This window comes from Ipomoea triloba, chromosome 2, assembly GCF_003576645.1.
Source record: "Ipomoea triloba cultivar NCNSP0323 chromosome 2, ASM357664v1".
In the NCBI taxonomy this organism is placed as follows: domain Eukaryota; kingdom Viridiplantae; phylum Streptophyta; class Magnoliopsida; order Solanales; family Convolvulaceae; genus Ipomoea; species Ipomoea triloba.
This window is the reverse complement of record NC_044917.1, coordinates 9,228,302-9,251,722: the sequence shown is the minus strand read 5'-3', so window position 1 is coordinate 9,251,722 and position 23,421 is coordinate 9,228,302. Positions and strand designations below refer to the sequence as shown.

Here is a 23,421-nt window from a genome sequence, read left to right as displayed (position 1 = left end):
TATTATATATATATATATATATATATATATATATATATATTAGATATAGTAGTATTTTTTTATGTAAAAATTTTACATGGAAATTGGGCCAATCACTTGAAAGTATCGAATATAAACAAGAATGAAAGTGGTTAATTTGAGTATGGTTAGAAATAGGTAGGGCAATTTGAATGTGATTAGAATTAGGTAGAGCAATTTGGGTATGATTATGGAAGGGTGGCATAGAGATAAATTGGAATAAATTCATAACCTTAGCATATGTGAGGGCAAGTTATTTGACAAGTTCTTCGAAGATTGGAATTCAATCAACAATTTTTCGGTAATTTTGATTTTCAAACAAGTTTGCAATTTTTATTTTCACATCTCTTCAACCCTTTAACTTTCAAAACATAAAATTGCAAAATATCAATTAATTACGATAATACATAATTTGATAAGTTTTATTTATTTGTAACTATTTATTGAACACCATCAGTAAGATTTTCATGTCTATAATTTTATATAACTTTTTTTTTGTATCAATAGGATTTTATAATTATATTTTCTAGAAAATATCTATCTGGGTTGGGTTCGAGAAGCGTAAATAGAAAAAAATAATCGACTATTTCAATTACTATTGCATTTACAAAAAAAAAAAAAAAAAGATTTTCAATGTTGAAATTGTTGAAATTTTACTTGCAATCAATTATCTTACATTGCAAGAGAGAATCAATGGATTAGCTTTAATTGCAATTGAAAATGAGATTTTGGAAAAGGTTGATATAAAAAATTTGGTTTATGATTTTGCATCTAAGCATGACCCCAGATGATAGTTTTTAAGTGAAATATTAGATTTATTATTTTTGAATATTTTATGTTTTTGACATAATTTTTAAACAAATATATATATATATATATATATATATATATATATATATATATATATATATATATATATAAAAGAGGGGCCAAATTAGAATATTACACAGTACCCCTATTTTAATTGGAATGACGTCCCATAAGTACAAATGAATACAAAGAAATAAAAAAAAAATGGTATATATGTACTTTTTTCATGAAATGAGATTTATACATACCATGTGCTTTTCATAATTTTAATCTTACTGTTAGTGATATGCATGGTTGCAGTAGGCGGTCTAGGCGCTCCTAGGCAGAGACCTATAAAAACAAAAAAATAGTGCATGTGTGGTTGTATGTCATATATTATATTATATATTATATATATGTATCTTTTACTTCTCTTATTTATATAAATAAATATATATATATATATATATATATATATATATATATATATATATATATATATATATATTAAATTAACAAGACCGACATCACCTGAGTTAACTCGGCTAACTCTGCCGAGTTGGCGAGTTAACTCGGCGAAATTCGGCCGAGTTAGGCGCTAGGCGGCCGCTAAGGGAGCAATTTGCCTCGGCTTAGAGCCGCCTAGCGCCTAAGCGGTGCCTAGACGACCGATTTTTGCAATAGTATGACACATTCTTGTGTTAGTAGTTTCATTTAATTGTTGAAAATTTTCTAATATTATTTCATGTTATTTGATATTATCATTTTTTAGTATTATTAAATTTAAATATGGGTTTTCATGCAGGTGTTTTAAAAAAAAAAAAAAAATTTCTCCCCGAACCTATAAAATGTTTGGACGGACTTTGTACTTGACCACAAGGTTTTTGGTGCATTTGATGTATTTTATATGCACAATTATGCACAATAACTAAATGCATATGGAAAATGCTTTTGACGTATGGAAATATGCATTCGAAGTAATTTTTTTCCAACAAAAATGTATAAAAATAAAAATTACGTTAAATGCATTTGCGGCGAATTCATATTTTCCGAAAATGATATCCCAAAAATACCAAATGCTTATGACATATGCCTTTGAGGCTTTGACATCATGTTTCGCTGATCTTTATCCTAATGTTTAATAACTTAAAAAAAAAAAAAAAAAAAAAGTGTCATATCATTACCTCTATATATACACCCACACCAGAAATTGAAGCAGCATATTACATGCAAGCATACATCAAGCTTCATACTGAAGAAAAATGGCACTAAAAAGAGATTTTGTTGTTTGGCATAAGGAAGCAGAGCTCCTGCGACCAGCCAAGCCTACTCCCCAAGAAATAAAGGAATTATCAGACATAGATGACCAAAAAGGCCTGAGGCTCCATTTCTGCATGGTCATGTTCTATAGGGCAAATCCCCTCATGAAAGCCAAAGACTCTGTGAAAGTCATTAGAGATGCATTTGCTGAAGCCCTTGTATGGTACTACCCTCTTGCAGGTCGGCTCATTCATCATGGCCCTAAGGATAAGTTCATGGTGGATTGCAGTGCTCAAGGGATTTCGTTCATTGAAGCAGATTGCAATTTCAGCATGGAAGATCTTGGTGATGCTGTTAACCGCCATGTTTTTACTCCAAAGAGCTCTTGCATAAAGTGCCTGGCCCTTATGAGATGTTTGGTTGCCCATTGATGGTAGTTCAGGTATTTTATTTTAGCTTATGCTTGAGCAGCTGAGCTGATCCATTAGCATTAGTGTTTTTTGTACTCGTACAACCTACCCAGTTACACCGGCTTTAACAAGCCAAGTTAGTCATCAGGTTGAATCCGGGCTCAACCAAATTGATCAGATTATTGGTTTGGAAACCACAATGTTCCAAGTTCTATTCTTAGAGAGCAGCCTATTGGCTTGTTTGGTTTGAGTCCGTTATCTATAGGCAATATGACAAATTTTAGCGGAAAGGCTATTTTTTTTAATAATACTTTCTGCTACACCCTAAACGGAGAGGCTGTCGCGGAAATTCAATATTTAAATAATAATAATAATACCTTGGCTTTCCGCAAATCCTTGGGTGTTGTGAAAAGCCTACACTTTTCCCATCACTCTCATGATGACTCATGCTACACCTGTACAGGTGTAGCAAAAACACTTTACATGTGTAGCTAATGTGCTTTTTTTACTAGTAAATGTAGATCGCAACTAAATGTATATTTACTGAAAGTTTATTTTTTGATAATATACCTAAAAATAAACTTTCAATACAATAAAGACAACCTTCAGAAAATATACATTCAATATACTACTAATGAATTTTATGTCAACGTTCCATCTTGTATGGTAAATCATGACTTATGGTATAATGATTGGGACAATCTAAGCTGATTTATCTCTAGTAGTCTTTTGCAGTCACAAGATGAAGTTTACAGATGCACAGTGCACATCATTAAATAGTGGATATGAGTTTGATGGGTACTTTAGAAAGTAATGCTCTTTTTTAAAACAAAAATAAATTTATATACATTTTTATAAAATAACAGGTTACGAGGTTGATTTGCGGAGGATTCGTAGTGGCTATACGTGTAAATCATGTTCTATGTGATGGATTAGGTTTAGCACAATTTGTGAAGGCTGTCGGAGAGTTCGCACAGGGTGCATCTTCCCCTTCAATTATACCTGTCTGGAGAAGACAATTATTGACTGCAAAACATCTCCCACTCCGAACAACCTATGACCAAACACAATATGGCCTCGAAACCCACGAAATCGACGCAACAACAATGGACCACCAAAACTTGGTTAGCGGTTCTTTCTTTTTCGGTCCCAAAGAGATGAAAGCCCTCCGCCAAAAACTTCCACTATCGCAAACTCAACCAAACTCAAAGTTTGACTTGATTACAGCTTGCATATGGATATGCCGAACACGTGCCTTAGAGTTCGCCGGCGATGAGACCGTCGCCGTCATTTGCACGATGAATGCACGTGACAAAGGCCCACTTGAACTCCGCCACGGGTACTACGGCAACGCGGTGGTGTTTCCGGCGGCGGTGGGAAAAGCTGGACGATTATTATGTGACAACAAATTATCATTAGAGTATGCTGTGAAGTTGATTGAGAAAGCGAAGAGTAGAGTGAGTGAAGATTATGTTAGGTGGGAGGTTGAGTTTATGGGTTCGAAGGGGAGGCCGGCGTTTTTGAGATCACGTGGCTGTTTTGTTGCTACTGATTTGAGTAGATTGGGGTTTGATGAAATGGATTTTGGATGGGGGAGGCCAGTGTATGGAGGGACCATGGATGGAGGAGGATCAGCCACCGCTATTACTCATGCTCGCTACCGGAATAGCGACGGGGAAGACGGCGTGGTTGTGCCGGTTTTCTTGCCGGCGGCGGCCATGAAGAGGTTCGAAGCGGAGATGAAGAAGTTGACAGCTCTTGAGCCTCGTGAAGTTGTAGGGATACAATGTAAATCACCTCTTAAATCTGCTCTCTAAATGTGTGTGTTATCATTGAAACATAGTGTTGATCCCTAGATATGTAAGTATAAAACAAAAATTAATGTTATACATTTGCTATTACTTATAGTTTTGGTATAATGGTAGGTTGTAGATCGATCGGAAGTGGACCAATGATGGCTCAATTTCATTTTCTTTTTGTTTATTATGGACATGATTAATATTGAGTAGTTATATAGTGAATCAAGGTCAATCTAGGTGAATTGTGATTAGTATGGTATAGCTAAATATATGAACTACCATTCGATGCATTTCATTTTTATTTTTGCAAATACTCTTCATCTACTTGTTCTGGTAGATTGCTTGTTTCCGGTGATGAAACATGATTTTTCTAACCTATCATGTATCAGATCATCATTTAAGATCAATGCAAAATAAATATAATAAAGGATACCAGGGCTTTTACATAGAAATCTGATATAGAAATCACACATCAAGGCAAATCTTGTTTGTTCTGGGTAGGACATCAAGAATGACGAAGTACTCTCTCATAAGTTTTAAAGTAGTTACATTATATTCTCAAATTTTGAACTTGTAACCTTTGGTTAAATTGAATGAGACCCATGTTATTTCATACACACAAGTCACGCACCTTATGAAATGATTCTATAATCTGTATGCATTGTGTCGGGCAAATTATTGTGTGGACTGACATGATTCACACAGATGTGTGGACCACGGTCCAAATGGACGTCATTGAATATTATGAGTTAGAATAGTGTATTTTATGTGTTAGAATAATGAAACTTTTGGAGTAAGATATCTATTTTATGAATTAAAATAATGTGTATTATACTTTAAAATAATATAAGTTATAAAATGTATATTACAATGAATCGCGTGAAACGACATCATTTTTGGACCGTAGTCTACGTACACAACTGTATAGAGAGTTGTGGCTCAAAATCTACGCAATGACGATTGATTGTGCCGTAGTCGGGCTTGTTTATTTGGTAGTTGATTAACATTGTAAATGGATCCAACATTTGGGCTTGTTGTAAATTGGGATAGAAGCAAAAAAGCAAATAGCAACTTCATGACCTGCGGTCCACTAGGTTTGATTGCAGAGTTTATATCGTGAACTAAGACCAAAATTGCCTCTACAACAACTATTGATACAAATTAAAACCATTGGATTGGATCTGCTTACATATTATGCAATATTTTTGTTTTTAATATATATATATATATATAGGGAAGGGTTCAAGTGCGGGTATATCTTTTCGTGCGGTGGTGCGTTACTCAATGAAAAAATTAAAAAAAAGTATAGAACAATACTAATTTGTGAAGAATCAAGTGTTTTAAAAATAAAAACAAATAAATAAAACTCTCAACCAAAAATCCCTTTTAATATAATAATCATGCTCCACATCTTTCATATATACAACACAAATTATTAGCATCATTGCATCGTATATATATCCAAAAATACAATTCGATGATACTAATTAATGCTAAGGTCGCAGAATGCAGGGCCCCATTATTGTTAAAACCAGTCTCCGCAGTGTGATAATCCTCAACGATTATTGTTCATCGGAATCTGGTCGGGCAAATAGATGAGATTCAATTCAAACAGCAGAGCAGCCGCAGCCGCCACTCGATCATCCGCCGCCAATTTGGAAGAATTATGTATGTAAACCTCAAACGTTTTCGCCGGTTTTGCCGGAGGAGAGTTCAACCTCGTTGTTGGATTCATTCTCGTCCCAATTGGTTGTGCGATAAAACATTGCAAAAAGTACGAGTTGTACCAATCCCGAGAGTGCTCCAAGCCCATTCGGGATCTATTATTAAACAATCATCACATAGTTAATTAGGATTGTAACAGAGTCAATAGTACTCAAAAGAAATTAAGATTGTGTTTTTAAGATAAGTAGAAATATCTGACCAATTTTAATTTAAAGTCGAAACCCAGAAATTAAAAGTATTTAGATGAGGAATTACCAGAACGTAAGGATCGAATTTGATGAAAGCGTAACAAAACCACACACAGCCATTGGCAAAGTTGGCAAGTGACAAGTAGAAGGGCATGTATTTCACACTTTTTGTGGTAATAACCCGTTTCTGAATAACAAAACAATATTTGATTAGGAACCGTAATGTTTTTTTTTTTTTTTTTTTTTTAATGAAACATATATAAGATCATATATACGTACCATGACCGTCAAAGGAGAGGTATACATAAGAACATTGAAAACGATACACACAATTCCAATGAGTGCAGATCTCTTCTTGGTGCCGTGGAGAACCGTCAAGGTAACGGTGACGATTGCGGCAAAGAAGATGGCTTCCACTATAAGTGCAATCACAATCTTCTTCTGAAATAATTGCATTACAAATATAATTTATGTTAATTACTCGGGACATAGCTAAATTGCTGATCTCTCTCAAAATTTAAATATTATGACCGTCACTTAACTCGTTGTTTAGGCTTTGAGTAGATGAAAAAGATGATGATATAGGCCGCTTCGATAACTAGACCAGCACCGTTAATTGTGACAACTAGCAAGCTATCAGGATGGACAAATGGCATTCCATAGAACACCCACATCGTACAATTTAATATCGTCGCAAGGTATGGATCTACCTTAAAAGCTTGAACGGATTTGGATTTGATTATCTTGGAGAATGTCGGACTGTACATGAAAATCGTGATTAAGTCCAGTCAATAACCATTTCAACCAATTCTAAAAAAATATAATGCTAATAATAAAAAAGAAATTTACGCTGGGGAGAGGAAGAGGAAGCATGATATGATATTTCCTGCACACATATAAATGGAAATATATAAGAAATCAGTAGTTTAAGATAAACCTAATTAAGTTAAGGTTAAGATGAGAGAGAGCATATATGCACTAACCTATAATACCAACTATAGTTCGTGCAACGTCTCTGTTCACCATGATGATTTAGTTGTTGTGTATTAAAGAATGAAATGAGAAGAGATGGAAATTAAAGAAGAGATGAGATGAGAAGAAGGATTATATTGGAGGAAATTAATTAAAGTTGATGATGAGATGTGAGAGTGAGTGATTGAAGGGAAATTTAAAGAAGCAAAATGGGATGATTAGCAGTTAACAAGGTTTAAGGATCACCGTAGAAATGAAGGTAGACGGTTATTGTGAGTGGATAAGTTTGTAGATAAAAGGGCATATATATCATCGATCCTTAATTAGATAAGGCCAGGGCGCAGATAGATAGAGAAAAGGTCAAGGTGTAATTGGATGATTATATATTATTATGTTATATTGCTTGCACGCATGCATGCATGCGTCTCGCACTCCATGTTTTAAGGGTTTCTTTGTTTTCAGAAAACCGCACTCCACGCATGCATGCACCTTCACTTCTCATCTAATTAAGCACTTAGCTTGCATTATTGTCGTCTCATCTCATCTTCTTCGCAAAACCTTAACCACAGTCCATAGAGGTTCTACTGCGCCTCAGCTCTCATCTGTTCCAGGTACTTTACTAATGTCCCATGGGGAGAGCCTTTCAAAGTATCCAGAAAATTACATCAATAATGTTAACTATGCATGTGCCCGGATAATAATAATAATAATAATAATAATACTCCATAATAATAGTAATATTAATAGTAATAATAATAATAATAATAATAATATTAATGTTCAATATAATGACTCCAAACCTAGGGGTGGGAATAGGTCAGGCTCCTTCATAGGAGCCTACAGCCTGGCCTACTTAGGGTCTTGTCTGCCTAGCCTATTTAGTAAAAATGTCAGGCCTATGCCTAATTAGAAGCTTATTTAGTTAAATAGGCCTAGGCCTATATTTAAAAGCCTGGCCTACAAGCCGCAGGCCTAGCCTATTTATATATATACTATAATGTTTATATTTAATACCTACAACCCTAATTCTCAATACCCAAATCCCAAATACGACTAGTGTTAGATATTACTAGTTACTACTGCTATTATGCTAAATTGATAATAATTAATGTTACTAATTATTAGCAATAATTCTACTAGTTTTTTAGTGTTTACAGTTTACGAGCAATTAGTAAAGTAGTAATAATACTAATGTAATATGAGCCTACTAAGAATTGATTGCAGGATCTATAGATTTGTGGTAATACTAGTAATTAGTAAACAATGTATTGTTGAATTTTGTATTACGAACTTTTACTTATTAAACTTGTGGTGCTGGATATTGTATTATGAAATATGAACTTATGGTTTTGTCATTCATTATGAAATATGAACTTCGGTATTTTTTATAACTTTTTTACATGTATACTTTAAAAGGCTTAAAAATATAGGCTTTAAATAGGTTCAAAGCTTATTTAGGATCTATTTTGAAGCCTTTTTAAAGGCCTATATGTTAAATAGGCTTTTAAAAAGGCTTCAGGCCAGCTGTAGGCTTAGGCTTGAGCCTAAAAAAAATGCCTACATACAGGCTCCGGCCAAGGCTCAAACTTTAGATTTCCATAGCAGGCCCAGACCTAATTTTCTAAAGCCCGGCTCGGCCTAGCCTATTTCCACCCCTATCCAAACCACACACTTGTCTTTTCATATGATGTATTCGTCGTTGATTTTTCTTACCAAGTCGCTACATCACTAATCATGGCTGGAGTATCCACCAACCGCCAACATCATGCATCCCACCTGCAATCGCAATAGACCCATGCATTGTCGGCAAATGGATTAATTTGGCAGCAGCCACATTGGTTAGGCAAGTTGCAAAGTTTGATCAAGAATGTTAGGCAAGTCCAAGAGTTAGGCACCTACAAAGTTTGAACAAAAATATTTATTGTTTGGTCCCTACATTTTAGGCTAACTACAAAATGACCCCAATTTCTCAACTATAAATAGGGAGGTCATTTGCCATTCTTGTCATCCCAAATCATTCTATTTTTCCCTCATATACTAGAGATATTAGAGAGTTTGTTGAGTGTATTTCTCCTTCCTAGCAAGAGAGAATTATCCTTGTTTTCTCCTTGTTAGTTAGAGAGTGGTTGTAACTCCTATTTTCTCATAGTGAAATTCTTCTACCCTTGCCCGTGGTTTTTACCCTAATTTGTTTAGGGGTTTTCCACGTAAAATCTGTGCCTCATTTATTTTTCTTTCTCAAATTATTGTTGCAATCTGATCTATCCCACTTCCGCGGGCGCAACATGCATGCTAGCCAAGCTAGACCATGGAGCCGACTAGTCAAGAAGTGAGGGCACCTCTCGGTAGTTTTTGACTGAAATGTGACAAAATGTAGTGCAGGTGACGAACATAGGAAGTGTTTTTTTTTACAAGGAAAAAACAAGTTTAGAAAATGTGTGTAGCGTTAGAAACACATTTCCCAAACTCGAATGACCTTTTATTTTTTTTCCGAAATACGCAGATCATATGCATTACAAAAATGCATATGATTTTTAAAAAAAATGGTGCCTGGTCGTCTTCGTTGGGTCGCCTTCTCCGGCGAAGGAGAAGGCCACCATTTTGGTCGCCTTCTCTGGCGAAGGAGAAGGCAACCCAACTAGGTCACCTTCTCCTTCGCCGGAGAAGGCAACACCAAAATTTTTTTAAAATGGTCGCCTTCTCCTACGGCGGATCGGAGAAGGCGACCAAGCGCCATTTTTTTTAAGATCATACGCATTTATGATCTGCGTATTTTGAAAAAAAATAAAATGTCATTGAAGTTTGGGAAATGCACTTCTGACGCCACATGCATTTCCCAAACGCATTAGTGTGTCACCAAGATGGATATATTTTGTACAGAATATATAAACGATAGAAACCTAGTTGTTTTTTAAGAGAAAAGAGTTATAGACCCTTAAACTTTATATCAAAAGTCAATTAGACACATAAATTTTTAAAAAGTGCAATTAAACCCTCAAGCATGTTAAATTGAGGCAATAAAACTCAAAAATCGGTAAATGACCTGTAATGTATCAGTCCGGCGATCGACGCCATCTCCAGCAAAAGACGACCAGTAAAGGTCTCCTTCGCCGAAGAAGGCGACTTTTTGGTCGATGGTGATTTTTTCCGGCAATTTTTGATCAATAACTTAAATTTAACTAAAAATAACATATTTGAGGGTTTAATTACACTTTTTCAAAATTTAGGTGCGTAATTGATTTTTGGTGTAAAATTTAAGGGTCTATTTAACCATTTACATTTTGACAAAAATATTTGAAGCGCAGTGAAGGATGTCCAAAGAGCCCATCAAATCCTGAGGTCCAGCCCAATATCAAAAGTTATCCGGACACGGAGGTTCAAGGATGGGCATTTTCGTATTTCGGAGAAGTAGCCGTTGGTGCTTTGACTACAAAATCAGGACCCAATCATCACTCTCGTTTCTCTGTTTTCAAGTGAATCTATCAAATCATCTCTCGTTTCTCTGTTTTCTGCCCTAGCTTGCTCCGGTCCTTACCTGATCCACCGTCGGCGGCTCTCGATCTCCAACGCTTTCAATCTCGATTTCTTGTTTAATATACTTTTTTTTTCAATTTAATTGTGTTTTTTTTTTTCTCTTAACGCTCTAATCTATTCTATTGCAGGCCCTTTGCTAGTTTAATTCTTCCGCGATTCTTTCTCCCAATTCTATATTCTCTCGCTATAATCCATAATTGAAATTGTAGTAGTATTAGTAGTGTTTTTTTGGTGTTACTAACGTGATGGATGCAGGATTAAGGAACTCTGCTTCTTCAAACAAGACTCAATCCCGTTTCCCTCTTCAGGAGGAGTATCTTCAGAGAAAAACTTCCCGTGAAAATGTATGTTATATCTCTACCTTTACTACATTCTTTTCGTAATTAAACTGAATGGAAAATGTTGAAGAGTATGTATATACAGCCTTGATCTTAATGTTGCTAATAGATGTAAATTTCGCTGTATCTTTTGGGTATTGAAAATGGATTTTGCTTATAATGATATGCTTTGCTAAATGGGTTTTATAATGTAATCTGATTTAATAAATTAAGAGCATATATAGCCTTGATCTTAATGTTGCTAATTGATATATAACTTTCACTGTATCTTTTGGCTATTGAAAATGGATTTTTCTTATGATGATATGCTTTGCTAAATTGAAAATGGATTTTTCTTATGATGATATGCTTTGCTAAATTGAAAATGGATTTTGCTTATAATGATATGCTTTGCTAAATGGGTTTTATAATTTAATCTGATTTAATATTTTACCCAGATTATTTTTTTGGGCTGTGAGTAAGCTTTTTAAAATGGTTGAGGTTTAATGATCAAACTTTGCCTGTGCCACTTTTATATTTGATCTTGAGTTTCCACAGAAGCCAGGCTTTCAGAAATATTGGCAAACTAACTCTTAACTTTTTTGTTTTGTTTTTTGTTTATAGTTGGACAGGTTTATTCCAAATAGATCAGCAATGGATTTCGACTATGCACATTATATGGTGACGAAATGTAAGGAAAATCCAGACACCAGCTCACCATCCAGAGAGGCATATAGAAAGCAGCTCGCGGAGGCCTTGAACATGAACAGGACACGGATCCTTGCATTTAAGAACAAACCACCCACCCCTGTGGAGGGCATCCCAAATGAGTTTTCTTCTGCTGCTTACCAGGCCAAACCAACGAAACCCAAGCGCCACATTCCTCAGGTTGTGGTTCATAATGGCACAGATAATACTGGAGTTTTAGTTTATGATTATCACTTTTTTATGAAACTTTACTTGAATTTGAAAATTGTTCTTATTATAGTTGTGGCTCGCTTATGCAGACCTCTGAGAGGACTTTGGATGCTCCAGATGTTGTGGATGATTATTACTTAAATCTATTAGATTGGGGCAGCAGCAATGTTCTTTCTATAGCTTTGGGTAGTACTGTTTACCTGTGGGATGCATCTGATGGCAGCACTTCCGAACTGGTCACAATTGATGATGAAAATGGTCCTGTTACAAGTGTTAAATGGGCTCCAGATGGGAAACATATTGCTATTGGCTTGAACAACTCTGACGTGCAGCTTTGGGATACCACAGCTAACCGATTGGTCTGCTTCTTGAGCTCTCTTGGCCTTGTTTTCTTTTCTGGAGTCACAAAAATGTTGTACTGATATTTTTTCTTATGCTGTCTGCTGCAGTTGAGAACTTTGAAAGGCGGCCACCAATCACGAGTCGGTGCCCTTGACTGGAACAACCATATACTGACTACAGGTGGAATGGATGGTCTTATTAATAACAATGATGTCCGAGTGAGAGCACCTATCGTAGAAACATATAGAGGACATCATCAAGAAGTCTGTGGCCTGAAATGGTCTGCCTCTGGCCAGCAGTTGGCTAGTGGAGGAAATGATAATCTCCTCCACATATGGGACAGATCAACTGCTTCTTCCAACTCCTCGACACAGTGGCTTCACAGGCTTGAGGATCACACAGCTGCTGTTAAGGCCCTTGCTTGGTGTCCATTTCAGGGTAACTTGCTGGCCTCTGGTGGAGGTGGAGGCGATAGGTGCATAAAGTTCTGGAATACCCATACTGGTGCTTGTGTGAACTCAGTTGATACAGGGTCACAGGTCTGTGCACTGCTTTGGAGCAAGAATGAGCGTGAATTGCTAAGCTCTCATGGGTTTACTCAGAATCAGCTTACTCTCTGGAAATACCCATCAATGGTTAAGATGGCAGAGCTTACTGGACATACATCCCGAGTTCTTTTCATGGCTCAGGTTAAGTATCTTTCCTCTCTGAAATATTAATCACAGCGAAAATGTGGGGGAAAAAACAACCATGTTTGCTAATAATTCTCTTTTAATCTTTTATACAGAGTCCAGATGGTTGCACAGTGGCTTCTGCAGCAGGAGATGAAACGCTGAGATTCTGGAATGTTTTTGGAACCCCTGAAGTGGCAAAACAGGCTCCAAAGTCAAATCCTGAGCCATTCTCTCACATCAACCGAATTCGCTGAATATTACAACCCTCGGCCTGTTTTGGCATTTGATATCTTCTCAAGATCCAGATACAGATGATGATATGGCTTTACAGTCAGCTGGTATAAGTCTGCTTTTTTACATTTTCTATTCACAAGTTTTTACAGTTTCAGACGAATTGTGCTTGTATATTGGAAGCTATAAAGGATCTGGCATTTTAATATTTCATTTTTTGAAAAACAAACAATTTATCTTTTCACTTCTTCAGTAGACATATACTGCACAGAAAGAAAATGGTACTGTGGTATATGCTTAGCATGCTTTATTCTCATAGTGCATAAGTTATTGCAAAAATGGGAGATACTATGATAAATATGCTGATGAGTTCATGCTTTATTCTCATAGTGCATAAGTTATTGCAAAAATGGGAGATATGATGATAAATTTGCTGATCATAAAGAACCTGACAATTTAAGTTTTCATTTTTTATTAAACAAAATCTTTCTACTTCACTTTTTCAGTAGGACATATTGCTATGGTGTATATGCTAGCATGCTTATTTATCCTTTTCTTGTCAATACTGAAAAGAAGCACTTGTCAGGAGCTGATTCACATCCATTGTTTCTTAGCAAACACAACTGAAAATGGAAAAGTACTATTTGGAATCTTGTTGAGAGGTCTTCAAATGCATTTTTTGAGGCGAATCGTTTCAGAACAGCCGGTACTCATCAGATAAAGGCAGTTGTGGTGTGGTGATCAAGCTACTTCATTTATGAAATCAGGGTACCAGTGCAGAGTGAGCGAGATGGGAACGTTTGCAGATAGGTGTGATGAGGAAGAACCATATCCTGCCAGCTCCTCCAACATTTCCTCACAATAGAAACTGAAGGGTAGCTCCAATCTAGTTTCTGTGCATATTAATTGTGAACAATACCTCATTTGTTTGTACATACATGTCTTGTTGTTTTGATGCCTAATTAGCTCAAAAACATCCTGCCCCAATGTTTAGGTTTGGTATGTAAATTCCATTTTGCAAATCCCATTTCAGATAAAGGTCAATGTCATTCATTCTGCTGAAGACCCTTTGCTTTCTCTCTGATTGATTTTGTTTCATTGTGGGGAGAGGGATTTTTCCCTTCCAAATTCCACAAGCCTCCTACCATTCTTACCAAATTTCCAAGAGTTCTAAATTCCTTTCAGCATCATAGTTAGCCATGATGTATGATTGTCCAATTAACCTAATTTAGTTTATATTTGAATTATGTTGATTTAGTCATAGTTATAAATTTTGAAAAGAAAATAAAAATGTTATCCATTCGAATGATCAAAAATTCATTGAATTAATCGATTTAATGATAAATAAAATATGAAATATATAATATTACCATACTACACCAGGCACCAACCCATATGCCTTTGAAATTTCATTTAATTCGTTTTCTTTTAATTTTGAAAATCGTAGTTTCAACAATTTCACAATTTACTTATTAATTCATGTTGGTGACTGTATTTTTTTTTTTTAACTGTGAACTAAAATCAAATATTTTTTCTAGACTTTTTTTTTTTTTTTTTAAAGTTCAATAGGATTGCTAATAATATTTTACTAAGACAAGATTCATCAGCCTCACCACACAATTTACATAATTAATATTCACAATTTACATATTGAATGTTCATAATTTTTATATACTAAATGTTCACAATTATCTACTAAATGTTCACAATTTTATATACTAAATGTTCACATCCAATTTACATACTAAATGTTCACAATTTAAATTGTGAACATTCAATGTGTAAATTGTGAACATTTGTGTATTTTGACCCGGATCCATGACAAATAAAAACATCCTCCTCGTTTTTTTTTTTTTTAATGCTTTCGGAATGCGTGACTACATTTCAGAAAAGGCCTACCAAAAAATCCATTCTTGCCTTATTAGACCCCAACGTCCTTGCCCAAAATTGCAAACCTCTCTCAACCCAATCATTATTGCATGGACAATGGTCCACACAGCTGTGTGGATCAAAAATAAAAAGTACTTTATTTTTATACTGAAGATACATTATTTTTGTACTGTAGGTACATTATTTTAGGGTACATTATTTTTGTACTTGATATATACTATCAAATAATGTACCTACAATACAAAAATAATGTACTTCAGTACAAAAATAATGTACTTTTTATTTTTGGTCCACACAGCTGTGTGGATCATGGTCCATGCAATAATTTGCCCTCTCAACCACCTTGGGACATGACCCGAGCCCATTAGCTACTTTGGATCGCAATTCTAATAATTGTAAATGTGTCCATAGCCTAATAATCAAGCTCATCAATTAGAGTAATCATTTCTCTCATTCAATTATTCCTTTTAATTAATTTCTTTTTTTTTCCAAAAGGGGAGGAGTACATCCGAGATCATTAGCTGATCCTCACAGTGTTAGAATTCCCAAGAAGGCCCAACTCGTCGTGGCGCATCAGAGGTAAGAGTTTTCTACAATGTTGATGTTTTTCCACACTGCCTCGGCTGCCGGACATTTTCTCATTGTATGCTCGATATCTTCTTTCTCCGCCCCACAGATGGCGCATCTTTCGTCAGATGTGAAGCGTCGCTTTTTCCGTTCCGCATTACACATAATTTCTTTTAATTAATTTCTTTTAATTAATTTCTTTTATCATTCATCTTTCCTTTAAAAATTTATAGATATATTATATTTAATATACCTTACAAAAATTATATATAAAAATTTTAATATCTCGGATGTGCAGATGATGTTCCCTATTTCTCAAATTTCGTCTCCATCGTTAGGACAAATAAAAGTCCAACTACACACCCTTTCACTTTTCACCGCATGAGTTTTAAAAAAAAAATCAAATCATTATGCTCTTTTCACTAATGAAAATACTCTGACTATTCAATTTTATTTTTATTTGATAGATATTTTTTTAACACTATCGACTCTATTATAAAATAATATCTGTTCAATATACTTTATCCATCAGTTGTAGCCCTAAAGAGTTAAATAAATTTGTTTTATTTAGTGGACCATTTAATTTAGTAATATCAAGTGAGATTTTAGGTGGTAAAAGCATACTGAAAATTGTTTCATAAATAATTAAGTTTTTCTATTAAATTTTTATTTTTTAATTACGGATTAATTAACAACGTATTAGATGTGTGACTACGATATCAACAGAACATCTAAATTATTTGATTTTTCTTTCGATAGCAACATGCAGCTTAATTATCTATTTAACCAAGATTTTAGGTCATTGACTCATTACTATTCTTGTTCAACGTTTATAAAAACCATTAATAAACTTGCAATAATATGGACCCTACAAGAACAATACTGTGTATTTTTGGGTGAGTCTCATGTTCCCTGAGACGGGTCAAAGTTAAAATGGAAATATAATGCTTATATTGAAAAATTTAATACTAATTAAGAATAAATTATTTGTTATTTTCCTTCAAAAATAAATTATTTGTTATTTATATGGGATAGTTTAATACTTTTAAATTAAAATATAATATTTCGTGAGTAAAACGTTAGTTATAAGAAAAAGTATAATACTAATCATGAATGAATTGATTGATTGTTATTTATGTGAGAAAGTATAATACTTATAATGAAAAATATAATACTTTTAAGGTCATTTGAAAATCCGAAAAATGACTTTCGGAAGTCATTTTTCTAGATTTTCCGTGTTTTTTATTTCATGAAAATAAAGTCAAAGGAAAATATTTATTCTAGTAGCTCCAATTTAGGAGAAAATGTCTTAGCTTTCTTATATTTTTAGTCGGAAGACATTTTCTAAATTCTTTATTTTCTTGTATTCATCTTTTCTCTCATCTCTTTTTTAGTTTCCAGATTCGTCATCACCACCACCTATCAACGTAACCACCACCACACCACTAAGCTACCACCATCACCATTACCACAACACCCCAACGGCCCAACAAAAGTAATTGGCTCTCGAGATTCCAATTAAGAAGCATATTTTTACTTGTGTTTCTTCATTTGAAGATACACTTGGACTCTTGGTTAATCGTAACTTCATTTTTCGAGTTTATTTTAATATTTTATTTTATGTAACAATAGATAGTGACAGGTTGAACTCTAAGTCAATTTCGAAATAAAATATTACTCCACTAATTGAATGAAGACAAAAACACAAAAATAAATAAATAAACAAATATACTATTATAACCATGTTTTGATCCATCAACTTTGTCTTTATTATTTCATTCAATTATTATATATTGTAAGCTAGTGTTCTAGTGTTTATTATTATTATTATTATTATTATTATTATTATTGCTAAATGCTATTTAGATTAAATTTTTATCTAGTAACATACCGTGGGAAATAATGTCATTACAAGAAAGTAAGAAAATATTAATGAAAAATTTTATGTCAGTTATTGCCTAAATCTATATGGGACAAGTTAAAGAATAATGTATCACGAGTTCAAAACTTTACTTTATTGATTTGAGCTGGTCAGCTATAGTCTATAGGTATGTAACTTAGACTGATTTATTTTATTATTGTAGTTTTTTGTCGGTTAGCGTCATAAGCGGAATTTACTCACACTCGAAAGGGTTATGAGTTTCCCTAGTCATTCAAAAAAAAAAAAGAGAGTATATTATTGTCATATTTCAACAAAGAAAACTAAATACCTTGAAGCTAATTAAGTTTAAAATGTAAATAAATCCATGAAACTAGAATAAAAATTTGGCCACTTGGTGAGGTAAAGCCGCCACATCTTCTTCCTATTCAACCACTGATAAAGTCTTCCTCAAATCCCCCAATTCAAACGCATGTGAAATTTTCTCCCTTCTTGTTTTTCTTCTTCAGTTCAAGAACCAAATATACTTCAAATCATTTTTTTTTTTGCAGTCTATAATATATTAGTGTTACAACAAAGAAGTATCAGTGAGAAGCTATATATATATATATATATATGGGTATGGAAGTAGTGGTCTGTTTGGTGCTGCTATTTATAGGAGTTGGAGTTTTCACTTTCATACATGTTTGTATAGTTGGGAGGGCATTTGGGAGCATAAGTAGTGGAGAAAGTTTTAACCCAAGAAGGGATATGAATAATAGAAGAAGTTCAAGCATGTCCCAAGAGGATATAAAGAAATTGCCTTGTTTTGAGTACAAATTGGAAGAAGAAGAAGATGATGATGAAGAAAGGGTGAGTGGCACTATTTGTGCAGTTTGCTTGGAGAAGTTCAAGAGTGGGGACACGTGTAGGGTGCTGCCAAAGTGCAAACATTGCTTCCATGCTCAGTGCATTGAACCATGGCTCATCACTGCAGCTGTTTGCCCTATTTGCAGAGCTGCTACCAACACTCCACCCTTTACAACAACTACTAGTATTGGGGAGGAAAGTAGCAATAGTAATTCAAATCAAATTGTGATTGAATTGACATAGAATGAAATTAAAGCCCCGAGATCTTGTGGTCTAGTGTCACTAAGTTGCATTCTCATATGGGAGGTTGTGGGTTCGAATCTCAATGGACTCTTTGTGCTTCAGTAGGTTGAGAAAGTAATGAACAGATACTGTATTATAAGAGAGTACTTAAAAAGAAATTAAATTTGAATTTCTTTTGCTTTGTTTTTTTTTAAAATATATTATTATCCATTCTTTAATTTCAATTTGAATGTCTTTAATTTGCTTTGTTTTTTTTTAATATATTATTATCCATTCTTTAATTTCAATTTTGTATTTATTTGTGTTGGGCAGTGGTGGGTGTTGGGATTCATCAAATTCTTCAATTCAATATGACTTTTGGTGCTGCTTGTTGAAAAAAATTAACTTAAAATAGCATTTTGATGTTTAGTTTTGAATGAGATTTACTTTCGATTTGGTTAAGTCAAAATCAATTCAGTTTCTTCTAAGTATGATGTTTAATTTTATTTATTATTCCCTCAAAATGGATTATTGGTGAATAAGAAATTGATTCTCAAAATGTATTTATTTGAATTGGAAGGCCTTTTTTTTTTTTGGAATGCTACTGACTCTATTACATTATAATATTTGTTCATCTATACTTTCTCAACCTATTTAAGTAGTCATAGTCTTATATTAGAAAGGGATCGGATGTAAGTTTACACTAATATAAATATCATTTAATTTTTTTAAAATTTGAATTGTGTAATATAAATGCCCTCCTGTGCATGTAAGGCTCAAATTGATGAGCCCATCCATGGGGCTAAACACTATTGTGGAAATGATGGGTGATGGTTGAAATGATATTAAATGATATTTCCACAGACGTTGCAAATAAACAAAATAAATGGTGGTTGAAGGTTGAAATGATATTTCAACTGGTGCTAATAATGAAAATTAGTTTCTAAATGTATTTTTTTTAATTATATTTAAATAAAAATTTTATTCTTGTAAAGTGTTTTATCTTGAATAAAACAATATTGTTCCATTGTTGTTTTTTAATCTTATTATATGTTAAATATTTTTGTGAGATAGTTTTTGAATGTATAAACCAATCGTTATATCCTGCATCACGGTGCACATAGCAATGTGCACCCAGATTCCAAAACGACGTCGTTTCGATGTTAGTGGACGCGGACGCGAATGACTACAGAGAATTCATTATCTATAATACACATAATCATTATCTATAATACACAGAACGTTTGCCTAGAATACACAGAATGTTTGCCCAGAATACACAGAATATTGACACAAAATACACAGAACTCATCCTCTTAACATTCAAATGCACAAACACATCACAACCTTAGTTAATAACATGAATATACAGAATATTGACACAAAATACACATAACGCATCCTCCTAAACATTCGAATGCACAAACTCATCACAACATGTGTTACAAACATGAATACACAGAACGGTTGCCTAGAATACACAGAACAATTGCCTGTAATACACAGAATGATTACCTAGAATACACAGAATATTAACATAAATACACAGACCGACCGAAACGGGAAACGTGATTTCCAAAAAAAGGGACGATTAATTTACAATGCTCAAAACGACATCGTTTACGTACGTGGTGCACATTGCTGTGTGCACCGTGGTCCACCATATAATTTGCCTAAACATCCAGTATGGATGCATGTCTTGTGCATATGCAGCATGTGAAATGTATAATTGGCTTTACGCCCAAAACAATATGCAACAATCGATCTGTTGATCGAATATTAAAATCTAAGGAACTTTGACTTTAGTTCATATTTAATATAACCCTGGGATAGTTTAAGTGGCAAGTGAGCTCTTTTTGTGAGGAAAAATTTCTGGAGAACTCGAGTTCGATTCTCACAAGTGACGATTCCTCTTAGGCCATCTCGTTACCATATATATACATGGCCTATAGAGATGTGTGGACCATGGTTGACAAATAATGTAACTTTAATATATTAAAAATGTACGTAATGCCCATAACAATACTTCAATATATTAAAAATGTACGTAATGCCCATAACAATACTTCAATATATTAAAAATGTATGTAATGCCCATAACAATTTATATACTGAATATTTACAATTTAAATTGTGATTAAATTGTGAATATTCAATATGTAAAGTGTGAGCATTTAGTATATAAAAATTGTGAACATTTAGTATATAAATTGTGTATTTTTAGACTCGGGTCCACAAAATAATTTGCCACATTATGAATCCTGGATCGAAACGATGTGGTACAGAATTCATACTTGTAAAGTATAGAATTTCATAATACAAGACACATACATACACATGCTATATATTTTCAAATCTAATTTAGGTACATAATTTGTGTTCATAGGCACAGATTTCACAACACAAGACACATAAATTCATAACACAAGACACATAAATTCATAACATAAGACACAATTACTAATTTGTTTCAGATACAGAATTCATACTCTTAAAATACAGAATTTCATAACCCAAGACACAAAACTCACAACATAAAACACATACACATGCATCAGGGTCGACAGTGCTCAGTGCATTGTGAATCCTAGTCCATGGTATAAGGATTGAGTAAGAATCAATCATTATTCTATGGACCATGGTTCACGCATTTGTGTGAACCATAAATAAAAAGTACTTTTTTAATATACTAAAAGAACATTATTTGCATACATAAAGTACATTATTTAAAAGCACATAATTTTTTTTTCATATCATATAATGTACATTCAATACATAAATAATGTATTTTTAATATTAAAATTGTATATTGTATATTACAATAATAATTCACACAATTAAGCAGATCATAGTCCATACAATAATCTGTCGGATATAGAGTAGGCTTGCAACGTTTCGAATTTGGGCCATGTAATTACCCCAATGGCCCAAATTCATCTCATTTATAGAATACATAATGACATCAAATGAAATAGCTAGGCAAACCGAGCAAATTATATATATTGTTGACGATAGTTTACATTATAAGTATATATTTTTAATATACTGAACATACATTATTTTTATATTAAAATAAATTGTTTGATTGTATAATAAATAATATACATTCAATAGTTCAATACTTAAATAATACGTAGTATAATTTTAGAAAATGAGCATTTAGTGTATTAAAAATATAACTTTAGTATAATAAAAATATGTCGTATGTTAATAGTACACTTTACAAGATGGACCATGAACCATGTTAAAAAAAAAAAGTGATTGATGGACCATACTATATGCATGTACTCCCAAATTCTACTTTCTTGTTTTTATTTCATGATGTGGCAATTAAGGATATGTTATTTTCATCATGTGGATCCTAGGAAAAGTGTCAACATCAAAGACTTGTGAGAGGAAGTAGAAGTTGGAAATAGAAAATAAGAGTACACCAAGTATTTTCTAACTTTCCGTAGTAGATAGATGATTGAAGTAAAAATTTGTACGAAATGTAAGTGTATTTTCCGGGCCCTTGTCTCATTATGTCATTTATTCTTGTTGTTCTTTGATGCCCTTTTTTTTTAAGATAATATTTATTCTATACTTTCTCAAATTTTTTCAATCCAAAGAATCAATGCATCCACCAGTAGAATTAGATCTTAGTGCCATAACATATATAGTTGACCTTTGATGCCCATTTATTTGCAAAAAAGTTTATTGTTTCAATTGAATTATTATTATTATTATTATTATTATTATTTAATATCTTAAATTAATTTATATATTGATAAAAGAGATTAATTGTAGAAAAGAATTTATTTTAAAATAAAGAAAATATTTTTTTAATGTGATGTGAAAGTGGAGAGAATTGTATGGATGGAAGGTCACTTTGATATATAGGAAGTTCATAGTCGATATCCGAATATGCACATTGGGTAAAACTTGTCTTTAGACAACTCATGAAAAATTAAATTTGAAACATTATAGTTATCAAGCTAACTATCTAACCAGTTAGACCGAGTAGCCCCATTCCTTTACTCTTCACTAACACCATACTCATTGAGTCATTGTTCCAACTTCCGAGATACATGTAGCATTTGGTTTGTTTTCCTTGTTTTTCCTTTGTCTCCACCTTATTAATATATATAATAATAAATGTTGGAAGAGTTTTTTCATATAACATCGATCTATTACTTGTATTGTATAACTATTACGGAGTATTAAGAAATTATTATTTTTTATTTCGGTGATGAGAGAAACCTTTAATTACTATTTGAGAATCTACACTGAGTAAATATCACTTTTGTGTAACATCCTGCTATGTAATTAAGTTTAAATTATATTATTTGTAGAATTAACTAACAAATCTGGAGTATTTAATTATAAAGCAACTTTTGTAGTCAATTTGCGTCTCAATAACTTTATTACCTTTAGTATAGAAATGCAAATTAAATTATAGTGTTTTTAGAACCAAATAAAACACCATTTTGTCTTGTGTGCGTGTAACACAAGTTGGAACGGCTATATCGGTTGTTGGAAGTCTTTCTTTTAGTGAGAAAGAAAGGATGACTGATGGCCTTATGACTTGTGAGTAGGGTAGCATTTCTACAATAGTGCCGCCATCAAAGCCAATAATTTTTATTTATTTATTTATTTTTTTTTGTGACGGGGACCAGAGAAAATATGTAGCATGCAATTATGTGAGGTTGTGCGTTAGATAAATCTAGTTCAAATCACATGTGTTATAGGCTTATAGCTTACAAATCATATAGGAGAGTTAAACGTACATTGGGAAGACTCTTTCTGATTTGCTCAACCAATAGAATGTTAGACAATATAATTTTATTTTATTTTTAAA

The 23,421-nt window shown here is 33.3% G+C and overlaps 4 protein-coding genes across 8 annotated transcripts; 3 read left to right on the top strand and 1 right to left on the bottom strand.

The window, feature by feature from the left end:
* Window positions 1-2,069: 2,069 nt before the first annotated feature.
* Window positions 2,070-4,294, top strand: LOC116010715 (methanol O-anthraniloyltransferase-like). The gene is made up of 2 exons (XM_031250230.1): window positions 2,070-2,481; window positions 3,414-4,294. Exons 1-2 carry the CDS (start codon window positions 2,070-2,072, stop codon window positions 4,292-4,294), a joined length of 1,293 nt encoding a protein of 430 aa, XP_031106090.1.
* Window positions 4,295-5,637: 1,343 nt separating this feature from the next.
* LOC116011290 (bidirectional sugar transporter SWEET5-like) lies at window positions 5,638-7,419 on the bottom strand. Its single transcript, XM_031250843.1, has 6 exons — window positions 7,173-7,419; window positions 7,039-7,075; window positions 6,732-6,948; window positions 6,469-6,630; window positions 6,257-6,376; window positions 5,638-6,096 (listed from the first exon to the last, which is right to left on the bottom strand). The coding sequence occupies exons 1-6, from the start codon at window positions 7,213-7,215 to the stop codon at window positions 5,956-5,958; spliced, it is 720 nt and encodes a 239-aa protein (XP_031106703.1). The 5' UTR covers window positions 7,216-7,419; the 3' UTR covers window positions 5,638-5,955.
* Window positions 7,420-9,327: 1,908 nt separating this feature from the next.
* LOC116010144 (cell division cycle 20.1, cofactor of APC complex-like) lies at window positions 9,328-14,240 on the top strand. Of its 5 annotated transcripts, none has more exons than XM_031249414.1 (7): window positions 9,328-9,543; window positions 10,467-11,039; window positions 11,637-11,900; window positions 12,020-12,289; window positions 12,380-12,961; window positions 13,060-13,284; window positions 13,764-14,240. In XM_031249414.1, the coding sequence occupies exons 2-6, from the start codon at window positions 10,941-10,943 to the stop codon at window positions 13,198-13,200; spliced, it is 1,356 nt and encodes a 451-aa protein (XP_031105274.1). In that variant the 5' UTR covers window positions 9,328-9,543; window positions 10,467-10,940; the 3' UTR covers window positions 13,201-13,284; window positions 13,764-14,240. The 5 variants fall into 5 exon arrangements, with proteins under 5 accessions (XP_031105274.1, XP_031105275.1, XP_031105278.1 ...); XM_031249415.1 differs by having other exon boundaries at window positions 9,330-9,490; XM_031249418.1 differs by lacking the exon at window positions 9,328-9,543 and having other exon boundaries at window positions 9,796-11,039; window positions 13,792-14,240.
* Window positions 14,241-18,134: 3,894 nt separating this feature from the next.
* Window positions 18,135-18,605, top strand: LOC116010714 (RING-H2 finger protein ATL56-like). The gene has a single exon (XM_031250229.1). It carries the CDS (start codon window positions 18,135-18,137, stop codon window positions 18,603-18,605), a length of 471 nt encoding a protein of 156 aa, XP_031106089.1.
* The last annotated feature ends 4,816 nt before the right edge of the window (window positions 18,606-23,421 follow it).

Bases quoted from the DNA above. Each gene is read 5' to 3' on its own strand.
- LOC116011290 (XM_031250843.1), bottom strand. From the start codon at position 7,215: ATGGTGAACAGAGACGTTGCACGAACTATAGTTGGTATTATAG. The intron at 6,949-7,038 runs GTAAATTTCTTT...TTTCATGTACAG, and splicing joins TTCCTCTTCCTCTCCCCAGC to TCCGACATTCTCCAAGATAA. The intron at 6,631-6,731 runs GTTAAGTGACGG...CAATTATTTCAG, and splicing joins ACTCAAAGCCTAAACAACGA to AAGAAGATTGTGATTGCACT.
- LOC116010714 (XM_031250229.1), top strand. From the start codon at position 18,135: ATGGAAGTAGTGGTCTGTTTGGTGCTGCTATTTATAGGAGTTGGAGTT.
- LOC116010144 (XM_031249414.1), top strand. From the start codon at position 10,941: ATGGATGCAGGATTAAGGAACTCTGCTTCTTCAAACAAGACTCAATCC. The intron at 11,040-11,636 runs GTATGTTATATC...TTTTGTTTATAG, and splicing joins GAAAAACTTCCCGTGAAAAT to TTGGACAGGTTTATTCCAAA. The intron at 12,290-12,379 runs GTCTGCTTCTTG...TGTCTGCTGCAG, and splicing joins ATACCACAGCTAACCGATTG to TTGAGAACTTTGAAAGGCGG.
- LOC116010715 (XM_031250230.1), top strand. From the start codon at position 2,070: ATGGCACTAAAAAGAGATTTTGTTGTTTGGCATAAGGAAGCAGAGCTC. The intron at 2,482-3,413 runs GTTTGGTTGCCC...GTGATGGATTAG, and splicing joins GTGCCTGGCCCTTATGAGAT to GTTTAGCACAATTTGTGAAG.